General features: G+C 36.2%; 1 protein-coding gene across 1 annotated transcript in view; it reads left to right on the top strand.

Annotated features, from left to right (window-relative positions):
* The window catches only part of PRKCE (protein kinase C epsilon), a 286,254-nt gene that overhangs the window by 178,447 nt on the left and 81,346 nt on the right, over positions 1 to 26,461 (top strand). The window contains exons 4-10 of the mRNA XM_021389975.1: positions 684 to 718; positions 2,088 to 2,173; positions 4,567 to 4,699; positions 7,656 to 7,798; positions 8,569 to 8,665; positions 10,259 to 10,473; positions 13,483 to 13,656. Of these exons, the coding sequence (XP_021245650.1) occupies positions 684 to 718; positions 2,088 to 2,173; positions 4,567 to 4,699; positions 7,656 to 7,798; positions 8,569 to 8,665; positions 10,259 to 10,473; positions 13,483 to 13,656 (883 nt within the window). The remainder of the gene's footprint in view (positions 1 to 683; positions 719 to 2,087; positions 2,174 to 4,566; positions 4,700 to 7,655; positions 7,799 to 8,568; positions 8,666 to 10,258; positions 10,474 to 13,482; positions 13,657 to 26,461) is intronic.

Raw genomic sequence — 26,461 nt, forward strand, 5'->3', positions numbered from 1 at the left:
ACTTAGTGTACTGTTTTTGTCATTGCCGTGTATGTCAGGCACTTCCTTTTGGAAAAAAGTTCATGTTTAGTACTAACTCTTTGCAGGTAAAGGGTGGAGACATTCAGTTTCTAGTTATTTTTCAATGACCCTATTGATGTTTTCCAAAGCTACCCAGAGATACTGATTTGCACATTAATGCATATTGGATCTGATGTGATCCATAATTAGAATTATATGAGTGTGTAGTGAGTGTGAAACAGTGTAATTAAAGTGTACATGAACTCAACTACATTATTTAAGAAAAGTCTGCAGTTTAGGCCTTAGGTTAGCTAAGGTACTTTCAAGTGATAATATTGACAAATGCAATCTTTGGTCAGTTTATAAAACTATTTTGTGGCCATTTTAGTTGCTTATGGCTTCCTTCTCTGTGTCCTTTGGCTTTACCTTTTTTACTATAGTAAAGTGTGTCTTTTCTTCTGAATCCCTTCACTGACTGTATTCCTAACTGTTACTGCTTAGCACCTGAAATGGGGTACCTATTTGGACTAATCTCAGCACAGGAATGCAATTATCAGATTAGTGATTATAAGAATTAATTCTTTTAAACCCATACATATCTAGTAAAAAGGGGGGGGGGGGGAATGTTTTTCATTTTTATAAATATATATTCTATGTTTTCTGAAACATTGTTTTATTTTCAGGGGTGTAATAGGAAAACAGGGATACCAGTGTCAAGGTAAGAGAAAGTCTACAGGGAAACAGTTTGAATATACGTGCAGTAACATATGAATAATAAATAATATTTTCATCAAACAAGCTATATGTACAATGATAAGGATTTAGCACAAGTTGCTTAGAATATTTTGGTGTCACCAAAGATTCAGTCCTTACAGTAAATCACAGTAAGATTTTCAAGACTGTTGGATGTAGGCAGTATATGTGAAATAGCAGCACAGTTAATACCTCTGAGCAGCAAATCCTAGCTCTCTTTCTCTGCACGTTCAACTATAATGGCATGTCTGGGGATGTTGGTTTCTTTGTTTTTCATCTTATGCATTTTAAAATTGTCTTCATTCTCCTTAAATCTTCATTCAGCTTAAGAATTACTGTCTAAAAATGCCAGGTAATTGCATAGACTGTAATTAAATAGATGAGATAATTATAGAGGTCATAATTAAAGAAGGTTATAGCAAAGTCTGCACAAATGCTTCATTTTAAACTCAATTTTTCATCTGAATTTTTTGTACTCTTAATTTTTCTATGCAGTCACCTCTTGGGATGATGTTTATCAACTAATTCTCATGTGACAAGTAAAAATGACCAAGTTAGTAATGACTTTTCATTACAAAAGGCTTGATGAAATTTCACTGTAAATAAATAAATGCAAATAATTATTTTACATGTTGTAATAAGAAATACTTTATTAATGTACAACTAAGATTTCTTGAGTTCTGATTTTTTCCCCTCAACAGTGACCAATGCTAGAGGAAAATCAAATTCATTCTTTTACCTCAATGCAGTTTTTTTTCTCGAATTAATGACCTTGAATACTACAGTGTTATAGTCCTTGTAATTTTTAATCTTTCATATCTGCAAATGTGATTAATTGCTTAAGTAATCAGTACAAATATTGACGAAATATTTCTGCCCCTTGAAACACTTGTATTTTTATCAGCCTTTAATAATGTATTACAGAAGGAAAGTTCACCTTGCTTTTTTGGTTCGAGTGTTACAATGAATTAAACTTTGTATCTTTTTTTTCACCTGAGTCTCTTCAGAAGTAATTGTTTTTTACCTTTGTGTCTCTTGAGGACTTTATCAAATAAACCAAATGTTATAAAAAAAATCAGTACTTTAGTAGTGGTTATACATCTTGAGATTTTGGCAGATATGCTTTAGTTTTCTTAAACCTCACTGATCTCAAAAGTCCATTGTCTTCTGACTTTGTAAGCCTGGCTTGTTTAATACGACTCACCAAGTCATGATTGCCTGTGGCCTGTATTTAACATCCCAGCACTTCTAGTCTTTAAATCAGTTTTAGATCAGTCTTCATGAAATCTCTTTTTTTTATCTGTTGTTTTTTTTTTTGTTGTTGTTGTTTACAGTTTGCACTTGTGTAGTCCACAAGAGATGCCATGAACTTATAATAACGAAGTGTGCTGGCTTAAAAAAACAGGAAACCCATGATGAGGTAAATGTTTGTAACAAACATTTTCTAGATGAAGTTCTGTCTTTCATCAGTTGCTATTAGTGTTGTGTCCTGTATTTAATCAATAAGTTTAATAAACTTCTTTGTGCCCTTCTTGTCCTGTTGTGATGTAGAACTTATTTTAGAATGAAAGAATATCACAATAGCTTAATCTACACGGAAATTATTGTAAAACAATTTATTTTTAATTAGTAAACTTCTTATAGAATGGTTTAGGTTGGAGGGGACCTTAAAGATCATCTAGTTCCTACCTCCCTGCCATGGGCAGGGTTGCTACCCACCAGCTCAGGCTGCCCGGGGCCCCATCCAACCTGGCCTTGACACCTCCAGGGATGGGGCATCCACAGCTTCTCTGGGCAGCTGTGCCAGCACCTCACCACACTCTGAGTAAAAAATTTCCTCCTAACATCTAACCTAAATCTTCCTTCTTTTAGTTTAAAGCCATTCCTCCTTGTCCTGTCACTATTAAGGCTGTGTAAATAGTTGGTCCCCCTCCTGCTTATATGTTACCTTCAAGTATGGGAGGGCTGCAATGAAGGCTCTGTGGACCCTTCTCTTCTCCAGGCTAAATGTTTCACTACATTTTTGTGTGGGTGAGTTACTAGCAGATTGGATAGGCAGTAAGCTTGGGTATCTTACATCAACGTAAAAAGACCATGCAGTTGTTCAGAAAACTTCTACAAAGACTGGATCCAACCTGTCAAAACGTAGAACAAAAGTCATCCATGTACTAAAGAAGGCCCCTGGAATTATATAAGACAGCACTAGTAAGACAAGATACTGCATGGCTGATTGGTTTTTCAGCATAAGTACTCCTTACCTTTAGCAAGCTTTTCCCTTTATGTAAAGCAGATTAACAAATATGTAGTTTATCTTTTGGTTATTTTAAATTATGAAATGAGCTGCCTTCAGAACTGTTCTGTCAGGAAAGTAAATATATCTGCCAAAAGAAAATTCAGCTCTGCTTCAGAATAGGAATCAAAGCAATACTTTCAATTGGGTGAAAGGTCTGTCTCAGCTAAGATGGCCCTTTCATGCTTGCTTAGTAAACTAACATGAATTTCTGTAGACAGTCATACACCAGGGAATGGTCTGACAGCTGTTTTGTTCAGCTTCCTTCGACTCCTCAGCTTTGGTGCATCCTTTCTTGGCTAGGATAACAGGGGACGGTTGGGGAAGAGGGTTGGTTTTATGTTTTGTTGTTGGTTGTTTTTTTATTGCTCTTTTTGTCTAACAATTATATCCTTCATCTATTGCTAATGAATGTTTTGTCTTACACAGAAATGCTTGTTTTCTGGTGTGTTGTTTTTTTTTAAAGTGACTGTTCATTATCCAGTTTTGTGCAGCAAGGGCCTGTCCTTCACTGAAGGCTCAGATGAGGCAGCCTGTGAATGATCCCAGTTCAGTGGCCATGCAGAAGTACATTTTTGATTCAATTTCTTAAAAGACTGTATTTGTGTGTCAGAAAAGCTATATGTAGCTATGGTTTTAAGCCAGTCTTTCAACTTTTATTTGATTTTGACTGAAACATTGACTATTTTCATTCTTCCTGGGCACTTAACTGCCATTTTTCCTATTAGACGTGCTCTTTAATATCTGGTTCACAATCAGTATTTTATGCTCAAAAACTGATCTCTTGTATAGGATTGTGATAAAGGGCTGTGTTTATCTAGTGCTGTTTATGCATGGTACCCACAGGAAGATATGAAATCTTGTGTGAATTTATATTCCCAGGCTCCAGACTGGTGGAGACTTGCATGCTTTGCTGATATAATGCTCTCATTGTTTAGAATGGGTACTCGATCATTGGAGTGAAGCCAGTGGTAATAGGAAAGGGAAGGAAAAATACTGAAATAAATCTCCTGCTGTACAGTGGCCACTATAAAAGCTTATCAGTGACATCCTTTAATTAGTAAGTAATCAGACTTTGGAATCCCTAAACACAATTAATTGTTGTCATTTTCATCATCTAAAGAACAGTGAGATACAAAAAGGTAAATGAGTTGTGATATATATCTTTTTCTTAGTCTTGTATTAGTTCTGCCTCTTGCTCCTCAAACAATTGGGAGTGACTTCCTTGCCTTCCACATTAAGAGATCTTTCCTGATAGCTGTGTATTTGTTGTTTCCAGAAGTACTAGGGAGTATACTTTAGACTTTTTCTCTTGGACAACAGCAGTTCTTCCCCTTTTTTTCCCCCAGATAAAATAGTGAGGAAAAATCTAGAGCATACCTAATGCAAAGATCATCTTTTGAGCACATGGCTATTTCATTTTTTTGAATTCTGTGTGATTTCAAAACGTAAAAGGCCTTGTTGTGTACACTGAGTATAAAAAGATTAATTAGAATGAAATACGTTGTGCTCTTCTTTTTCAGCAAGTGGGATCTCAGCGTTTCAGTGTCAACATGCCTCACAAGTTTAGCATTCACAATTACAAAGTGCCCACCTTCTGTGACCACTGTGGTTCATTGCTCTGGGGTCTTTTGAGACAAGGTTTACAATGCAAAGGTAAGACTGTCACTTTAGAGCTTTTCTTTCTCTTCCTGAGTGCAGTAGATTTGGCAAGACCATCTCTGATGTAATAAAAAAAAAAATACTACTACTTCCAAGTTACTCTATCTCTTCCTCTGTATTGAAGGCTAGTCTGAACCAGTCATGTGTCCACATCCAGAAGATGAGATGCTTTGATACCCAGCTGAATTATGTTTTATGATGGTCTGCGTCTAGCACCTTTTATTCAGAAAGCAAAAGACTTTCTGCAGCTTAAGAGCTGTGTAAACTGGATGGTATATGAAACAACTGCTGGAAGGAACATTTGTGTCATTTTAGCTGACAGATAGAAATGATTGGGTTCCATATCTACTTGTTTCAGGAACAGCCGAATGTTCTAAAAGGGAGAAAACACAATATAAACACAAAGGAAAAACATTATCTTAGAAATAGTGAACTGAGTACTGCAATTGGTGAGTTATGATGTCATGAAGATTGTCAGATCCTTAGAGGGTAGTGCATAACAAACATTACAAACTTTCATTTTGTTATACCTTTATGAATGGATAGATTCATGCATATTCATAAGCATGTAGGTTGCTCAAAGTAATGCCTCCTATGCATTACCATGGAAACTACAACAGATGCAAAGAACACAGTAGCATGATTTGATAGAGCAAATTTTCAGCTAGAAAAGACTATTTTTTCAACAGTCACCACAGTTAGCTGTGCATTTTCATCTGCAATGAGCAAGAACTTGCATGTCAACTTCATAAACAACTGTACCACAGGAGGTGCCCCAGTGTCACTGTTGCCACTGCTGAAACACACCACCCACTGTACCACTGTGCTCCTGTCCACTGTCTGGTCTCCATAAATGTTCAGCAAGCGTTGATGAATGTCATTGGGTGCCATCTTTTCTGCATGAAAGAATTCAAATACATACCTTACGTGCTACCATGTTAAAAGCCATTGCGTCAGACTGCCCCTTTGCTGCCATCCATCACACAGCAACAACATGTAATGGAATACTGGTGGGAAGGTTCATCCTCTACTGCCATACCACCAACAACTGCCCTGACATTGTGGGCCAACATCATGAAATAGGAGGTGTTACTTTCAGAGTGGCCCTCTAAATGTATAATCTCTGAAATACTGTCTTTTGCAGTTATTTAAGATAAGGCATAATTATAGGTGAAGATCAGACCTAATGTTTTGTGTCACATATCGTTGATCAGTAAGAGAAGGAAGACATGCCTTTCATGGCAAAGCGATACACACTAGGAGCACTGTGAAATTTCAGCCTTCCCTTGTGATTCTAGCTAGCGCTTAGTGATAAAGTGACTTGAAATGCTGTTACTTTGCTACTGTTCAAGATTCTGTTCAAATTACTGTCTTAATTACAGTGGCAATATGTTCAGAAAAGTTCTTTCAGTTAAATCTGATTCTTTTTTTCCTTAAGTTTTAATCAGAAAGATAGTATTTTTCCACTTAATCTGTGAATTTATTAGTTCACTGGCATATTCTCTCTTGGGTATCACATTCATTCCTTTCCTCTCAACTATAGAGAATAATGTTATGTCTCATATGTATGAATTGACTGTAGATGCACACGAACAGTAGTTGAGAGAACCTGTGTTGCTTTCTACATTTTTATAAAATTGATACATATAAAAATACGATATTATCTTCATGAAATTTAATATTCTTCCAAGCTGGAGTTGTAATTTTTCCCATGCTTTTTCTTTTTTAACAAGTGCTGAACAGCATTTACTTGTTCAGAGATGTACTAGCTTGCCCAGTGTTATTATTAATACCGTGAAAAATGTACCACAGAGCTATTTTTTTCCCGTTTCTGGTTTTTGTTTGTTCTGTATTCTTTTCCCACTGCATTTTTTACAAAATACATTCATGAAGTTGGAGTATGCAGAAATGTCCTGCTTTCAGTTCCTCAGTGTCCTCTCTTACGAATCCTGCCACTTAGCTTTTGTCACTGAATTTACATACACTGAAAGCACCACGTGTATCAACTCCTTTTTGCTCTTCTTGTGAGCTGAAACATACATGGAAATAGAAGTATACTTGGAAACCTGCTTTCTGAAGTGCCTTATTACTTCCAAAGATTATCTGCACTGCTGTCATCGTCTGAGGCAAACGTTGCTTCTTTAGGGTTTATACAGTGAAACTGCCACTGATTAACAATATAAAAAAGTGCAGATTTATAAAATTCTTTAAATTTTATTTTGCAGTTTGGTCTAAAAATAATTAAGTTATGAATTGGATCACTTGAATGTTTATGTAGCGTTTAACTACAGTTGCTATTTTGCTTTCCTTATGCCTTACTCCACAAGAGGGCAGTGAAATCTAAGATAAGTCATTTGTTTCCTCACTCCATGCTATTTTTAATAGAGCTATGCTCTCCTCACTACTGCTTGCTCTGGAAGCATTGTAACCTTATTGCCCTCCTACTGGTATGGTAGTGTTAGGAGATGGTATTTAGGAGGAAGAGTTTAGTAAATGAATTATCATCTGAGGGAAGAGAATGTTGACAGTGCCAAAGAACTTAAAGCACTGATGCAGTAGGAATTAATTTTCCTGAGTAAAACTGAGCAAGAAACAACAGTTCAGAATGAGAGCAAATGAACCTCTAAAATCCAAGCACTGAGAGGTTTTTCTTCTATTTCAAATTCTGTAAAAGATTTTTATAGTATCATCAGATGCTTTCATTTCTTCCTGTGCCTGAGGACTATATGAAAACAGAGTTCTGTATTTTCATAGCAGAAGAATGATAACTAGGTTAGTCATTTTAAACTAGCATTCAAGTGTCACTGCAAATCCAGCTAAGTATTTTTCTACTGAAATTATATTTATTAGGAAAAGCTATTGGAAGATCCAATGAGATTTGATTTAAGTAAGACAAAATGAATGCCAAGATAGTAATTATACTACTTTATTACTTTACATTTCATTGCAGTTTGCAAGATGAATGTACATCGACGCTGTGAAACAAATGTGGCACCAAACTGTGGAGTGGATGCTAGAGGCATAGCTAAAGTTCTTGCCGATCTTGGAGTCACTCCAGATAAGATCACTAATAGTGGGCAGAGAAGGAAAAAGGTAATTTTGCTATAGAAGTGAGACTACTATGTCTGTGCTGTAGCTTCACAAGCTGGAGCTCAATCCCGCTCACTTGACTAGTACAAAATATTTTTATATATTTTTTTTAAGTTAGTGCATAACTAAGGCTTTGGCTATTGATTTATTCATCTATGCTGAATTTCAGTATGAAATTTATTTTGAACTGATATAATTTTGTAGAGGTGGAGACTGTAGTCTGGAAATATTTCCCCTTTTTAATTCTAAGAAGGGAGATTTGACAGAGAAACAATATCTGACACAACAGTTCATAAAAACATACATTTGTCTGACTCAGAATTGATATAATTCATTGTTTAAGATACTGTGCTACTCCATAACATTGTTAATAAGTGCTGATAAATGAACAATATGCTGATGCACGTAAAAAGGAACCGTTCATCAGGTGATGTTTCCAAAGTTATCATTGTTATTGTAAGAACTAGACTGATCTTGAAATGAAAAGCCAACCAGCTACATCCAAAGTCACTGGAATTATTCTGGGCTTATATATCCTGGATCGGAACCTATTTTCTTTTAATTTGCTTGTTCTTTCTGTTTATATTCTCGTCTCTATTTGGTGTGATGGCATCTCATGTATGGTTGAGGTTCTGCCAGCGAGAGTCAGTAGGGTTAGAACATCTTCAGTTTTCTTTATATTTCTACTTGTGAATTAATGTCAATAAATTTCCACTTAGCACCCTACTCTGAAGGATCTTATGGCTTAGTACCCTTTTTGGGTTTGTTTTTAGCTAATTGCAGGTGCAGAGAATCAGCAACCAGTTCCTGGAAGCACATCATCAGAAGAAGATAGGTCAAAGTCAGCACCAACTTCTCCATGTGATCAAGGTTGAACTTTTTATTTTCTAACTAATACATACTGTCACTTACTGCCCTTCTTTATGAGGAGTAAAAAAGCTAACAGCTCCAGCCTTTGTAGAACTTAATCAACCAAGTAACTACAATGAGAAAATGAAGCATTTACTGAGAAAGTTATAAACTGTAAAAACTTGTTTTTAAAGGCTTGCTCTCATTTCTTTTAACTCTGTGAAATTAAGTCTATTTCAATGGTAAAATTATAAAACTCTCAAAATATTTGTAGGATTACCCGATGAGTCCTTGCCTAACTTAATACCTTTATGTATGGAGGTTGTACTATTGTAAGAGTGATAACATTTTAAATAGCACCACAGAACTTGAGTGTTTTTATCTATCTGAAAAACCTCTATATTTTAATAAGTTTCTGAGATTAAAATTACCTCTTTGCAGTTTTGTGTTGAATGTTTGTGGTAATAAAAGCTTCCACCCGGTTAGTATATGCTAGAGTATCTATGCATTTTCTGTAGGATTTAGAGAATTGTGTATTATTTATTGTGTATTGTCACATTTTTTTTTCTTGAGCTGAACATCCTGATTAACAGAGCACGTATGTCAGCAGTACTTTTAGAATCTGATCTAGCTGATATTTCTGAAAATTAATTGTCTGTGAATGCATCTTCTGTACCATTGTGTCTGTAAACTAGTGAATGAAATATCTTTCACCAAGGCAAAGGAAGATGAATATTTTTGTGTTAAGTTCTTTGAAAATTATTTACAGTTGAGACATTTATCACCCTTAACTTAAGGGAAAAACTTTCCAAAGTGGAGTCCAGAATTGATTTAAATTTCTCTACCTTTTGGTTTCAGAGGCAACATTTTTGTTAAATAATAATTTTGAAATATCTGATATTTTGGTTAAAATAAGAATAAAGAATTTGTCTATGTGCTCTTCTACATTTCACTCTTCTAGGTGCCCACAAAAGTTTTTGCTTCCAAGGCCATAGGGCAGAATTACTACAAAAAAGCTTGAGGCAGATTCTGAGGTACCTTAGCCATCAGAACTCACTGAATTTTAGTGTTTAGAAACCTTGAAAACCATTTAGCAGATCTACATAATTGCTATGTGAAGCGGCAATAACAAGATGTCAAATATTTTTTTAGTAGTGTCTGATAAGAGCTGAAGCTGAGTAAGATACTCCATTCATGTTGGCTTCCAAGGATTGGGATGCCCAGCTATCCTTTGAACTTTTGGAGAGGTGGCTTTAAAATACTTAAGCAAGAAGATGATTAAGTGCTGCAGGAAGATATAGGATTCAAAACAAAGTTCTGTTCTGTGGTAGCGAAACACCTGAAAAAATCATTAGAACAACTATTTGGCCACTCTTCTTACTTATCATTTGAGTTTTGGATGTTTCATTTTCTTAGGTTCATTTCAAAAGGCTGTTCTTCCTGTTGCAGCAGGTTTTTTGCTCATTACTGTGAAGTGAAGAAACAGTTTACTAAATATGTACACTTAGCTGCAGAATGCCTTCAAGAATGATGAATGTTCCTTCTCCAACCTGATACAGACTAACACAGGTTGTGCTTAAGGTGTTTGTTTAAAACTTTCTCATGTTTCCACAGAAATCAAAGAGCTGGAAAACAACATTAGGAAAGCATTATCTTTTGACAACCGGGGAGAGGAACATAGGGCAACCGCTACAACATCAGCAGACAACCAGCTTAACAAATCTGGGGAGAATGGTGAAAATGGGGAGGTCAAACAAGCCCAGACCAAGCGAATAGGCCTTGAAGAGTTCAACTTCATCAAAGTATTAGGGAAAGGCAGCTTTGGCAAGGTAGGTAGCTATTATTTTTTTCCCTTGGTATGTGGGCTATTTATGACTGTACTGCTTGGAAAATACTCATATTGATATTCAAAGAGTTTCCACCTTGGTGGTTTCCTTACATGCTTTATGCATAGGGTAAAAAGCACTTTTATGGTGGTGATCATGAATATCAGTCTGCTGATCAGCTGGAATTTTCTGTGCTCTGTCTCACTGCAGTAACTAAGGTCAAGCCTTGCAAAACAAAATGTCATTACTTCAGTATTTTGGGGTATTGATAGTGAAGATATACATACAGTTGCATATGTACTGATAAACAAGACAAATCATAGAATTATAGAATGGTTTGGATTGGAAAGGACCCTTAAGATCATCTCGTTCCAACCCCCCTGCTATAGGCAGGGGCACCTCCCTCTAGACCAGGTTGCTCAAAGCCGCATCCAGCCTGGCCTTCAATGCTTCCAGGGAGGGAGCATCCACAGCATTGCTGGGCAACATGTTCCAGTGTCTCACCACCTTCCCAGTAAAGAATTTCTTCCTGATATCTAGTCCAAATCTACCCCCTTACAGTTTAAAACCATTTCTGCTTGTCCTGTGGGTACCTGCCCTTGTAAAAAGTCCCTTCCCAGCTCTCTTGTAGGGCCCCTTCAGGTATTGGCAGGCCGCTATAAGGTCTCCTCGGAGCCTTCTCTTCTCCAGGCTGAAAAGCCTTAACTCTCTCAGCCTGTCTTCCTAGGGGAGGTGCTCCAGCCCTCTGATCATCTTTGTGGCCCTCCTCTGGACCTGCTCCAACAACTCCATGTCCTTCTTGTGTTGAGGGCTCCAAAAGTGGATGCAGTACTCCAGGGGGGATCTCATGAGAGCAGAGTAGAGGGGCAGAATAACCTCCCTCAACCTGCCGGTCACACTTTTCTTGATGCAACCCAGAATATGGTTGGCCTTCTGGGCTGCAAGAGCACATTGCCAGCTCATGTTGAATTTTTCATCAATCGACACTCACAGATCCTTCTCCTCAGGGCTGCTCTCAAGCCATTCTCCGCTCAACCTGCATTTGTGCTTGAGATTGCCCTGACGCAGATGCAGGACCTTGCACTTGGCCTTGTTGAACTTCATGAGGTTGGGATGGACCCACTTCTCAAGCCTGTCCAGGTCCCTCTGGATGGCATCCCTTCCCCCTGGCGTGTCAACTGTACCTCTCAGCTTGGTGTCGTCTGCAAACTTGCTGAGGATGCACTCAACCCCACTGTCTGTGTCACCTACAAAGATGTTAAATAACACTGGTCCCAACACCAGTCCCTGAGGAATGCTACTTGTCACTGGTATCCACTTGGACATTGAGCTGTTGACCTCAACTCTCTGAGTTCGACCATCCAGCCAATTCCTTATCCAGCGAGCAGTCCATCCATCAAATCCATTTTTCTCCAACTTAGCGACCAGGATGTCATGTGGGACAGTGTCAAATGTTTTGCACAAGTCCAGGTAGATGATGTTAGTTGCCCTTCCTTTATCCACTGACGCTGTAACTCCATCATAAAAGGCCACCAAGTTTGTCAGGCATGACTTGCCCTTGGTAAAGCCATGTTGGTTACCACCAATCACCTCATCTTTATTTTCCGTGTGCCTTAGTAGGGCCTTCAGGAGGATCTGCTCCATGATCTTGCCAGGCACAGAGGTGAGACTGACTGGCCTGTAGTTCCTTGGGTCTTCTGTTTTTTTTCCCTTCTTGAATATGGCGTTATGTTTCCCCTTTTCCAGTCAGTGGGAATTCACCAGACTGCCTTTCAAATATGATGGACAGTGGCTTGGCAACTTCATCCACCATTTCCCTCAGTACCTGTGGATGGACCTCTTTGTGTCCCATGGATTTGTGCACCTTCAGGTTCTTTAGATGGGCTTGAATCTGATCTTCACTTAGAACAGGCAGATCTATCTTCTCCAAGTTCTTACCATTGCTTTCTGCAACTTGGGTGGTGTGGCTAGAGGCCTTGCTGTTGAAGTCTGAGGCAAAGAAGTCACTGAGCACCTCAGCATTCTCCGTATCCCTCATGACCAGGTCTCCAGTTTCCTTCCGGAGAGGGCCCATGTCCTCCCTGACCTTCTTTTTATCACTGAAATAGTTTTGTTTAAGCAGGAAAAATCAGTCCAGGAATAGTGCTGTGGACTTCTGAGTTCATTTCCTCTCTAGATAATATCCAGTTCAAATTTACTTACTTCACTGAACAATTTACGTGATGTGATGAGTACAGGAGAGTTAAAAAGCTACTGGGAAAACTGTATGACATAATTCACCAGATACCTTCCCACAATAGGGAATTGATGAGGTTAGAAGGGGCTCTATTTACACTGCTTATAGATTTTCTTTTCACAGTGCTATGCACTATAGAACCTAAAAGGAGAACTGAAATGTGAATCTGTTTCACAAGTACTCTCTTCCTTCCTTGATATATGGGAACTGCAGATGTAAGGGGACAGGGCTGAAGCAGTTCTTTTGTGTCTCCCTGTTTTCTGATCTGTTCTCTGAAGCTTACCCTGGCTCCACGCCAGAACCAACCTTAACAGAGCATAGAACTTGAATCTTAAATAATAACAGTTTAAATCAACAGTTTTAAAGTGGCCACAGTAGTGTGAGGAGCTGTATATCAGGTTCATCACAGACAAGTCTCACAACCAAAAATAGGAGATAAAAAGAGAAATTAATTTATGTTCCTTTTTTTTATTTTTTGAACTCTCATTAATAGGGACTGCTTAAGATATGCAAATAAAGGGATAAAAACTTCTTATCCTCTGCATTCTTAACTATATATGGCTTGTTTCAAATTTGAAGAATGCCAGAGAGATCTTTCCCTAAAATTACAATAATTTTATTTTATATGTGTACATACTTGCCTGGATGAAATTGTAACTAACGTTGCACTGTTGCATTATTTATTCATTATATTTCCAGTGCATTCAAACTTACACACAGCCCTCCATTTATGATATGTGTTGATTTTGTGTACATGGAATTTTTGTTTGTTTTAGGTAATGTTAGCTGAGCTAAAAGGAAAAGATGAAGTATACGCAGTGAAAGTCTTGAAAAAAGATGTCATACTTCAAGATGATGACGTAGACTGCACAATGACAGAAAAGAGAATTCTGGCATTAGCACGGAAACATCCATACCTAACACAACTTTACTGCTGCTTCCAGACAAAGGTAAGCTACATGAGCCTTTTACCAGTTTGTGCCCGTGATACAGTGTGTGCTATTTCCAGAATAACAGATAGCAACATAGAAGGTACAGCAATATTGCAAAACAGTTTCTGAGCAGATGCAAATATTTCAGCATTTCAATAGTGCTGAATGGGAATACTGGCTGCTGATAAATGCAAAAATACTTTTACCCTGTACCAGGAGATCCTGGTATCCTTTTACCAGGAGATGGCAGTAAATGAGTTCTAGTAAATAAATAAATAAATAAAACACCAAAAAAAGTACTACTGAGGTGCCATTTTCTGTGTTTCTTGTGTACATTTATAATGTGTACCATCTGTTGAATTAAGTGCAAATGCTTTTAATATCCAGTGTTCTGAGGGAAAATTCTAAAATGATTTTGTTAGAAATAAGATTATGGCAGAATGCTCATCTGTTCAATTTCTTGTGCTATGTAGTATATAGTCAGTGCTCAAAAATAGTATGCTGCTTATCAAATAAGTTCCTATAACGCTAATGCTGGCCATGTACTTCAGCAGCAGGGAGAAGGAAAGGCGGAAGGAATTGATAAATGAGAGCCTTTTCCCATGGTGTTTTCTTTGCTAGTAACTTTTCTTAAAAAATTCCTTGTTTTAGCATATGTTTTGGATTTGCTCCTTGAGATGAAGCAAATGTTTGGATGCTGACTATCTAGGATCTCTGAATCCAGTCAGTCTAAGTGTGTGAGACCCAATTCATGTCACAGACTATTACTGTTTATCATTTTTTTGCCCCTTATTTCTCTCATCATTCACCTTATCTGACAGTTTTTACTTAATTGTTCAAAGAGCTTTATTGAGAAAAAGGTACACCAGATGAATCTGTCTTGCAAATTGAATATCAGTTGTACACAATTGAATTTACAGAAGCATCTTTTATTTTTGAATTATCTGATAAAATGTTTACTATTACAAAGCATAAGGGTTTTAACTTTGCCAATCGAACTAAACATGCCATTCATTTCAACAAGATCAGCTTTTGACTTGTTGGGAATAAATTTAGTGAATATACATACATATATATAAGTTTATATATACATATAATTTCTTATATATATATAAAAGTTTATATATATAATAACATATTTGAAAATTCATTTCCTTCACTTACCAGCCATCACATAGATCCAAACTACTGGATTTGTTTTCTTTCATTAAGATGTTACATTTGAGCAGTTGAGTCAATTTAATGGAAACAGATGTTTGTTAGGTTAAAGGAATAATTAAATTTGCATATTAAACAAAAATAAGAGTACATAATGGTACATATTAGCATACATGTTTGCTTATGTAAATATCTACATATTGCCAACCATTCCTGTGGTATAGCTAAAAATGTGTATGACACAAATGAATTAGTGAAGTGCTTGTGTAGAATTACCTACAAGCAAAGTTGTCAGGAAGAATAAACGGAACAGTGAGAAAGCCAGAGGAAAATGATTAGTAGGAGCAATATTGTTGAGTGTTCAAATATTCTGATAACAAATGCCTAATATGATTTTACAGTTCCAAACATACTGAAAAAATATTAGTGTTTTAAAAGCTTTGAAGTTAACACACAAAAAAATGGCCCGGGAAAGTGTGTACATGGAAGATTCTTCCATGTACACTTTGTCTACGAAGGGTGTTTCTTTCACTTATTGGGACTTAAATTTCATTTGAGTATATTTGTGTTCACATAAATATTGTAAAATGTGTTACTGTCACTAAGCATAGTGGTGATTTTAGATGAAGAAAGTGATAGAAAGATTGTAATAGGGTTAAGGGATAAACTCTGAACAGAGAGGAATCTTTAGGGCTAAAGCAAACTGCACGCTCTGAAACACAAATAAATTTATCACTGTTGTGTGTCATGTAGCTGAACGTATCAGTAAAAATCAGTTTACATGAAGTGAATTATTCCAGGAGGTTCTCCAGCTCCTGCTCCGGTTTTCTGGAAACTTTATTCTTTTTTTTTTGGTGGTGGTTTTTTTCCCACATGTTCATGCTTCTTTGTACTGGTTTTTTTTTGTCTTCCTCACCACTCTCCAAGGCTATTTAGCAAAGCAAGGTATTCAGAAATTCTTACTATCCTCTCTCTTCCTAGATCTCTTACCCAGAGAAACTGAGCTACTTTGTTCTTGCAATGAATGGATATAACAAGATTATAATTAGTTTTTTTCATGAACTCAGAAGAATTGATAGTAAGGTAATTTATAGAGTTACAAATCATAGGTCAATAACATGCATCAAATGATACCCAATCGAATTTGAAGTCCATAGCTGAAAAATCAGTGTTTTTCAAGCCTACAAACAATTTGAAATTAACTCTGAGGAAGTAAGAATGTAAAAGCTAAAATTAATATTAATAGTAATTAATAATAAAAATAAATGTGTTAAAGCTATAAAATATTTATGAATGAAAAAAAATGAAACTGTACTAAGTGAACCAGTCAATGAGTGATTTGCTTGTGTTAAGTGGAAAAAGATAGGAAAACTTGCTTTAACAAGTATGGTCTATAGGTAAAGTAGCTTTTCTAAGGCAAAGGCCATTGTACAGTAGAGTTTAAAATGTGTTGAACAGGAGTATCTAGTTACTTACACTACAGTTGTATGCCATATCATGGCTGCTATATTTACAGAACTGGTCATTGAAGTGATCATGCTGGAGTTAAATTTTAAGTTTCAAGTCAAGCTTATTTGTTGCATACACCCTAACTAATGGGAAGATTGATTCAGTATTCATTGCCAAAGCACTCAGAGGTTTATTTTATGTAATAAAACTGCTTGCTTTGTTCCTCTTCCACAAAAATTTAAATGTAAGAGTTCATTTTTAGGTATTACAGTGTTTTCCTTCAGTGTCTTCATATTATTACTAAAGAAAAGTTGCCTTGGTCAGTTAGCATTCTTCAGTATTTTTTTCCCTAAAGCATATTTTCATTAGTACCATTTACTAAACTATGTTATTGTCATCACAAGTAAATAAGGGTTCATATTTTAAAATTATTTAATATTCAGAAATCATACAAAGTAATGGCTAATAACAGCATACTGTGTTTTTTGCCTTCTATATCCAAACTTACCTTTTGCAGTTCTATCCAGCTTCTTGATAATGCAGGTGAAAATTCTCCAAGTTATAGGTATTGGGACAAAAACCAGCTTCCATGCATCACTAATTTAAATACAAGAGTAATTCTTTTAAACTAAGGATTAGAATCATAATCTTACTGTGGCCTCAATTCATCAGAATATTCCTGTTTAACTATAAGCACATACTTTCACTTAATTAATCTCAGAGCTATGCACAGGTCAAAGTTTTCCAGAGTATGTATTTTTCAGAAATTGAGCCTTGAGTTCTAACAGTTTATTTATAAAATACAATTTCTGTTTCCTATTTGCTTAGCTCAGTAAGTAACTTTGTTTGATGAAACCAGTTTGCTCTAATTCCATCAAAAATGAGCCAAAAAATCAACATTCTATATTTAAATTATTTGCATATAAATGTTGTACTTTAGGGAATGCTGTGGTCTTCTGCAGTGACCTGGAAGTCAAGAGAGCTGGGTTCTATTCCAGAGCTTGAGATAAAGTGTGTGAAGCTGATATATGATATTTTGTCTGCAACAGTTGAGGTATGAACTCTGTGACCCAGTCCCACACTTTAGAAAGAATGTAAAATCTATTGGCACAACCACAACTGATGTGTGTTTTTATGTAGAAGGAGTTCAGGTATTTTAGTGTAGCATATTTTCTAAAACCATACCATATCCTATACTATTCCTTTCTCTTTTGGCCAGACTATAGTCTAAGCAACCATCAGTGTTTTCAGAGGCCTGCTTTGTAAGCATAAATTTATAAGCAATGTGTTCAGTTTGTCTACTGGGATGTAAATAAAGAATATTGCATTCTATGTATGACACTCACAGAAACTTGCACAAAGCTCAGCGTACAGTGTACAGCGGTTTTGTAAGAGTTTAGTGTTGTTTATCTTTGATTTATTCAGGAACTTCATGTCCTTTATTGAGAAAATGTCAGAGACAGGGAAAGGGAAGGTTCAGGTCTCTGAACTCTGAAAATTCCATCAGGTTTCAGAACTCTGAAAACTAAAGACTTTTTAATGGAAAGTTCAGATTCTACAAAATGTAGGTAAATATATATCTTCACTTTATTCCTCATATGCCCCTTTCAACCTTCCTTATAGTATTTAAAATTTTGTAGAACTCTACCATATGAGATATACATGTATACGCATCTATGTTCACACTCCATGTTTTATAATAAATGATCTTAATAAATACTTCAGAAGGAAATTGTTTTTAAGTATTTAAGGTGGGAAGATCATGATAATTCATAATACATTTCAAACACTAGAGAGCTACTCCTTCTAACATGTACCATTTTCTTCTTCATGAAATTAGTTAAACTTGGGAATTGGACTCTCCTGCTCTATTTAAATTATTATCTTCAAAAAAATTGCTTTCTAGGCAGCCATAGCATGGAGTACTAGAGAGTGCTACAAGTACAGAGCAGGGTTCATAATGAATTATAAAGAACTAATTGAATTACTAAGGACCCTTAGTCAGCATTACAGCTATTTGTGTTAGAGAAAACAATTGAACAAAGGTTACAATGAGTCAGAAATGTTACTACAGTTAAAAAGTTAGACTTATCCAAACCTAAAAACAATTTTTTTATTTCCATGCAATTGTCTTCATGTTTGTTGCAGTCTGCCTATTCATGGTGCATAGTTCTGGAGCAGACCTGCAAAGCCATTTGGTTTTCCTCTATATTCTGGTGCTATAAGGTAGCCACATAATGGTGAAAGACCTGAAGGACATTGGTAATAGGCTCGTTACTGCTTATTCATAACTTTGTCAATCTGTTAACTATTATATTCTACCTAGAGGCTTAGTACTTCTTTGTCCTAGGTTTGGGTACTGTGGTTCAGGTACTGCTCCTCTCAGTGCATTTGCACAATGTCTAGAGTGCTTTGGGTAAGGCCAATGATTTTTAAAGCTAAGATTTAGGAGATTTTGTTTTAGTTTCAGCAGACATGCTGTTACTTTCTAATTTTGCCATATCTCCAAGCCTCTTTCTGCATCAGACCCCTCTTGACAAAAGTGATCAGTCTTCTACTCGTGGCTTGAACAAAGGCTGCTTTGAAAGCAAGGCCTGCTACATTATTATGTTGGCCCATAACATCAAAGGTGAATGTTGGTGGTATGGCAGTAGAAGTTGAACCTTCCCATCAATATTCCATTACATTTTGTTGTGCAACAGGTGGCAGCAGAGGGGCAGTATGACAAAATGGTATTTGACATGGAAGTGCGTACGAAGCAGAGGTGTGGAATTGAATTCCTCCATGAGGAAATAAGTGGCACCCATTGACATTCACTGATGCTTGTTGAATGTTTATGGAGACCAAACAGTGGATTTGAGCACAGTTGAGGCGGTGGGTGGCGTTGTTTCAGAAGTGGTGACAGCAACAGGGGGTCACCTCTGCTGTTGCAGCTTGTTATGAGCACAGCATGCAAGCTGCTGTTCATTGCTGGCTAAAATGCTGGTGGTAGTGATTGTGTTAAAAAATCATATTTTGTAGCTGAGTTTGCTCAATCAAATAGTGTTCTTGTCCTCCTTGTATCTGTTGTATTTTCCATGGGAATAAATAGGAGATGTTACTTTCACAGTGACCTAAGTATTTAAATGTTTCTGGCGAGGGTTTGGAAGTCCAGTAGTATAATATTATAGTAGCATATTGTTGTACAATCGGTATCAAAATGTGGTATATTTCAAAAGGTATAAAAATGAAGTTACACTTTTAATATGACGTTTTTGTTAGAAAATGTAAAAGAGTAAAGGAAGAGAATCATATATTTATGATGTCCTTAAGTCTTGTTTTCTAAATTAATTTAAGAAGAAGCACTGTAGTATTTAACCAAAACTATCTTGGGTAATGTAAAAGCTAGTCTTATTTTTCTTGTACAAAAAAAAGTAAATGTCTTCTGTGGTAATAACTCAGAGAAGTGCCATTTATGATATACAGTGCAAATTAACCTAACTGACTGGCCACTGTAACATTCATCTGGGAATAATCAGTATTTATAATCCATTTTATCTGGTATTCTTGTACTTTTGTTGCTAAGCAGCTAAAGCCATTATGTAGATATTGCTATATGGGTGTAATCAGATTAGCACAAGTTTGCATTGCCTTTTATTACTGATTAGTGTCAAATTAGAACTTTTTAGGTCCCAATTCTGTTCCTTATTATCCCTGCTTCACTGGATTTGTACATGTGTGTGACAAAAGACTAAATTAGCCCCTGTATTTTTAGTTATTTCAGTGCTAAAATATTTTAATGCAATCTGAATAGAAATTTTTCTGATAATTATTTCTTAATGGAAAGCGTTAACTGTGGTAAAAAGGTAGAATAAAATGGTAGGCATTTTATATCCATCTATACTTATTTTTATTCAAACTTTATTTAAATACTTTAACTGTATTATTATGTGTATATACACAGAATATGTACAATAATAGCTATCGTTTTATTCCCAACTGGTTTCTGCAGTCATTCTACATCACAAAAATTGCAGAGCATTCATTCTTCAGAATATGTCATGAAGTACTTGAAGTTAGAGTAATATCTGCTGATGGCTTATATCTTACCATCAAAGTCCTGTAAACATAAGAAATTTTGGCAGAATAAAGTTTTTCAAAAATTTGAGAAATGTGTATGTTAAATTTAGATTTCTTATTGACTGCTACAGAGCATGAATTCATTGACTGCAGTCAGTGTATTGTCTAAAAGTAGACACTGTGGTCAGAAATAGTTGGAACTGTGAAGTTGCTGATTAAATACTGTAATCATTGTCTCTCTCACACACACAAGCCCCAGTTTCCAGCATGATGACCCGGTTTTGGAAACTTGCTATTATGCTGCTCAGTTATTGCTAGCTGTTCTTGAAGGATTATTAAAGCCTGGTTAGGTTACTAAAGACTCATTGTTCACATTAGTCCTTTTAGTGTTACACTTCAAGTCAGGCTATCAGTGCAGCCAGACTCACCAAGGGCCTGTAGAAGAAACTGCTCCTCCAGCATAGAGAAGGCATCAATCAAAAAAGTCTAAATGCTTCTCTTTCAGACCAGAAAGACTTTCATTTTGTGATGCAGCACCCAAATTGAACGGGACTCTTTCACACCCTCTCAAAGCTAGGGCTTGTTCCTAGTTTGCATGTATAAAAGTGAGAGCTGCAGCTGCAGCTCCATGTTTTGCTGTGCTGTAACCTTTTGAGGCCTCGACAAACCCTGGGAATAGCCCTGACTCAGCATCTGCAGCCAGAATTCAGTGTAACTACTGTCATGAAATAGGTGAGGGTGAGTTATAATTTGTACTGATTTTATTTACCTAATGCCAGTATGTTAGGATTTTAGAGTCAATGCTGCCAGTAGTTGACTGTATTACATGTATCTAAGTGTAACCAAGTGTAAAATTCAGCTTCATGATTTTAGTTCTGCTGTGATCATGTGCAGACAGGAGGGTTTAAGGATAACAGGTGGAGGTAAGGACCTTTTCCAGTACTATTTGCATATCTCTTGAGGAGATTAGCTGAAACTACATACTGCACACTTTTCCCCTTGAGAAAAAATTGCTTCTCCAGTTGAGGCATGTTTGAGGGGAAGGGTTTTCAGAATATACTATATGCTTTGCCAGTAACTTTCCTGGCAAGTCTGTCTGTCTTGTACACTGTGCTTTAAGCAGAGATCAGAGAAATTGGGAATATTGTCATCCAAACAGGGCAAAGGGGGTAGCCAACTTTGCATAGAACTGGAGGATATCCATCACTTACTGGGTTGATAAAATCACTATTGAAGCTTTGTCTTATTGCTGTCTTAACATCATGCTAGTAGGTTCATTATCTGATACATACCTAGTCTAGTAAACTTTGGGGGAATGAAGTACCCAGTGGAGTACCAATCATTCAACAGGGTAATTTGACAAAGATGCTTAAAATAAAACCCTGAAGAGTAAGGCTGGATTGTGGCTTTTACTTTAGTTTCATCTTGGGAGAGAGGAGTAGGAAATACAGAGGTAATCAATGTTATGACAGTAGCCCTTGAAAGAAATATGCCTGATGGGTTTGTATCAGAGTATCTCACTCTCATGTGCCATGACCCTCTTTCCAGTTCTTCTTCACATCTTGAGACCATCCTCAGACCTGGTGAGGAACTCCTGTCACCCTACCATTTGGTCAGTAGAGACCTGAGTTCATGACCCACATTGCCCTCATACACTTTGTGCTCTTTCTTGTACTTTACAACCATAAAGCCCTATTCACAACTTACCTCTAATGAGTTCCATACAACAATGAATTTATAATGATAAAACCTGTCTTTAAAATAAGTGGGAATGCAATGTTTACACAGGTTGCTGTCAACATGCCTTGTTTATGCTGGTTAACTGTTTAAAAAGCTATTTAAAGAAAGCCCATTTTACCTATGTGATAGTGGGGCAACATTTTATAGTATGTTTTTTAGGTGTTGCTCTTACAAGTAAACAACTAACTCATCCCAAAGGAAGAGTCAGGAAAAAGGAAGTAGCATATAAAATTTGATTCTTCAGCTTCTTACCGAAATGCAGGAAATTATTCTCATTGGGATTCATGGATTAATTTAGGCACATTAATAATTTTTTTGTTTTGTTTTCTTCTGCAATAGCAGTAAGCTTAGTAGATGATAACTGTACACAGGAGAATTTTGCCATGGGAAAGAGGTGGAATTTACAAAATAATCGTTTGCATCTTTATTAAAATGTTCATTGCTTTTTTTAAATGTGTGTAATAATTTTAAATTCAGTCTTATCTCACATTTTAATATATTGTTGTGGGCCAGACTGAATAATTTTAGTGTTGGCATAGAATGTCATCTGCACGCACCACCATTTGTGAGGCAGGCCAAACTCAAGCAGGGTGTAACGTAGAATAGATTTCTTCTAATCTTCTTCTCAAAACCACACCATAATCAGATTATTTTTACAGTGTTAATAGGTGCATTAGAAGATTTTAAAGTATTGAGTTTGTGCCATTTTGTATCAGTTTTAGTCCTGAGTAATTTTAGCAGCAACACACACACATGCACTTTTTTGATCACAGAAGGGTTTGCTTTTGACTGTTGCAGTGGTGTTTAGCCTTGTGCTTATATGCAGGGAAATGAGTAAAGATTTTCTTTGTTTTCTCATGTTGGGTGGGTCCAAGACCATTCTTTAAGCTCGGAAGTATTCAGTGCATTGTTTATCTCCTTAAAAAGATGACAAGGAAGTTGATCCATAACATGAACCTAACAGTTAAGAGAAATGACCCTTTAGAGAAGGGCAAGTGATGTGTCACTTGCATGCCTGTGTTTCTATAGTGCCTGTGAACTGGGAAGAAATTATGTATTAGGGGTATATGCAACTTCCACTGATAGTTTGAAACTGTGAATGTAGATCTGTAAAACACATACAGGTGAGCTGTACTGGCAAAAAACTTTGCTCTCTAGAGTACACGTACCTTGCCAACTGCATAAGAGGCGAAGCTGTGCTTCTAGGTACTTTTGGTTCAGCAGATAAAAGGACGATGCAGATATATTTTATAAACTTCTGTAAATATATTTTTTGTAAAGATCTTCACGTAATCACACATAAGTAATTTCAAATACTCTAGTTGTGATGTTTCTTCAAAAATCTATGGCACTTATTTTCTGTTTTAAATACTCAGTGCTAAAATAATCACACAAAGTTCTACTTAAAACTGCATCCAGAAGTGTAGAAAAAACAATGTCTTGAAGATAAGAGGCTCTCTTCCCTTCTGCACTGCTTTACTTGTTTCAGATGGTGGCTGAAATCATTACAGTTTTGGGCAGTATTTCCTGTTGTCTGATTAATTTATGCTTGTGAATTGCCAGGGTTTTCAGTTGTGTGAAGCATATGCTTTGCCAAAAAATTAATCATGTTCTGGAAACAGAAAAATGTGGAAAAGAAAGTAGGTCCAGTTAATGCTTTCAAAGGTTACTGTTGCATTTATAGAACTACAGAAATTCAGACAGTGAAGAGAGGTGTACAAATAATGACTTTCAATAGGTACTGGAAAAGCCTAGCTCAGGTAGCTCATGTTTGTCATATAGAACAAAAAAAAAAAACAGTATGTGGTGCTTACAGAAATCGATGGATAATTATGAAGTGCTTCACTTTTAGGAAGGATTATGAAAATGCATTGAACAGAGAATGCTGTATGTCAACTAAGAATTTTGCATGTATTCATCAGTTTTCATTATTCTGTGTGCTCATAATTTGTCTCTTTATATGTGTTTGCTTTTTTTAACCTTTTGTGAGATGTCTTTCATCCTCTTTTGGAAAGCTAATTTATACAGAGAGCCACTGAAATGGTAATATCAGGATTTGATCTCATGAAGTACTAAATAAGACACAAAAACAGGCAAAGGTTTGTTCGACCCAGTATCCTGTCTCTAACAATACCAAAGATGATGTGCAGGAAGAATGTAGGCACAGAATAAAACATATTATGACATTTTCCAAGATACTCTCCCAGAATCAGGAGAAGCGCAACTTTGATATTTCATGAGCCAAAGATGATGTTCAATGAAGTGACCATCTTTGCACATAATACAGCTTGTGGGAAGTGTTAAGAGTGAAACCTATGTAGAAAAGTGGAAAACTATATAGAAATGTAAATGTTGGATAGCACTGTGTTCTCTTTGTAGTGGGAAAGTCCTCTTAAATAACACATCTGCAAATAGACGGTCCTATAGTGCAGTATTTATTCAATTTCTTTGTAACAGTATACCTGAAAGTACTGTCTACAACATTAAAATTCTCCAAACGGCATTATTTCTCCATAGTGTTTTACAATAGTGAATTACTGTATCTGACCACCCTAGTAGCAACTAAATATGCTGAAGTTTTTAAGACAAAGAAAATAAGGATTTCCAGCAGATGGATTGATGTGCTTTCTGTAATGAATACAAAAAATATTGCATACTGTAATACAGGTAAATGATACATAATAAATCTGATAGAACAGTCTCAAGTTATGTTTTCCAGCACTGAGAGCTAAGGTGCTAAAAGAAAGATGCAAGTATTACAGTATCTTGACTTTTCCCATCAGTAGCATAGGCAGCAAACCCCAGCTAGCAATGTCATGCCAGAGCCAAAAGGGCATCTTGCATAATGATTTAGACTTAATTAAAAAGAATGCCGAAGAGTGGTGCTCTCCTTTTTCAGATTTTCAATCTGCAGTGTTCTTTTCTTGAATTTCTGAGATATACATGAATTAAAGGTATTTTTAAATTTATTTCAGCGACCATTCAACACTTTTATCTGAGCATTGCCTTGCATAAAGGTAGTGTAGACAACTCTTTCATAAATAGTAGTAATTATATTGGACATATTGATGAGTAAAAACCATAGATCCATTTGTGGACCCATACAGTAGGAGAACTGTAAAGAGCTTTTAATTAGCTTGTTTGGACATCCAAGAATTCTCATTTGTATTTTTAGATAATTTTAGAGTGAAAGAGAAACAAAGTTTAGGCAGGAAAAGGGCCTTTCTTCAGGGGGTTAATTCAGTATTCCCTACAATGTATTTAATTCCTGGTTCTCTTTAGTTGTATTCAGATGTGAGAAACTTGGTGGTCACATTGCTGAGTTGTCATTCAGACAGGCTAGTGCCACATTTGCTTTATTAATTATATATATAAACATCCTTTCCATGCATGCAGTATTCAAGAGCAAGTTCTTTAATGACAACTGCCATACTCAGCAGCATAGCAGGGGAAGCCTGCAGAGCTTTTCTGGCATAACAAGAAACAGGAAGATCCTATCTAGTGAGATTTTGGGATCAGAAATGACAGAATTTTAGATAGGAATCTGAATTTAGAGAGGCTTAAACTCACAAAACCTCTGAACTTTTGGAAATTTGCCATGAACGTGTGGGAAAAGTTAAGAAAGAATTGTTGCTGGGTGATATGCCTGAGGAGATTAAATGGTTTCCACAGTACAGTTCAATGCTGTATTATTATATAAAACAGTTGGTGTGGTTCAAATATCCCTTAGGCTAACATGTAATCTCAGCCACATGTGTAACCCAATATCTAAGCATTGTTTCACTTCGCTTTTTAACTGGATTTAGAGTGATGACTTGTTTAAGAAGCCACAGGCAGCTCCCTTGAACCTAAAATATCACCTTTTTCAGAATTCGGTACACAATACAGCTTCATTAAAATTTGTTAACCATTATCTGATTGCATGGTTAAGATCATTCTGCAAATAGCATTGACAGAAATGAGATTTATTTGCTGGTCTTGTCCAGAGCGAAGAAATGTTTTATCCATTAGTAGTATGCCATTTTTAATGTTGTTTACATTCTTTGAGGAAATGCGGAAGCTGCTGCTTGAAGAGGCTAAAGGACATATGAGTTTATGGGTTCTTCTTGAAAATATTCTTGAAGTAAATGCTAAATTACATTATTCAACTATTTCCCAGATTGAAGAGAGGACATTGTGTCTTGGCAAACTGAATTAACTGTGTCATATTTGAATAATGAAATCTAAACTATGAAAAAATTTCCCAGATCTTATCATGATGCAGTGAAGAATTATATAATTTTTTGTCCTGCCCACAAGTTTTTCTTGCAAGTTACTGCCTTTGTCAAATTACTGAGGGCCTCAGAAAGATATACTGACTACAAATAAATTTACTTGAGGATTTGAGTAGGATCATCAAAAATTTAAAAACGTTGTA

The sequence above is a fragment of the Numida meleagris genome, chromosome 3, assembly GCF_002078875.1.
Source record: "Numida meleagris isolate 19003 breed g44 Domestic line chromosome 3, NumMel1.0, whole genome shotgun sequence".
In the NCBI taxonomy this organism is placed as follows: domain Eukaryota; kingdom Metazoa; phylum Chordata; class Aves; order Galliformes; family Numididae; genus Numida; species Numida meleagris.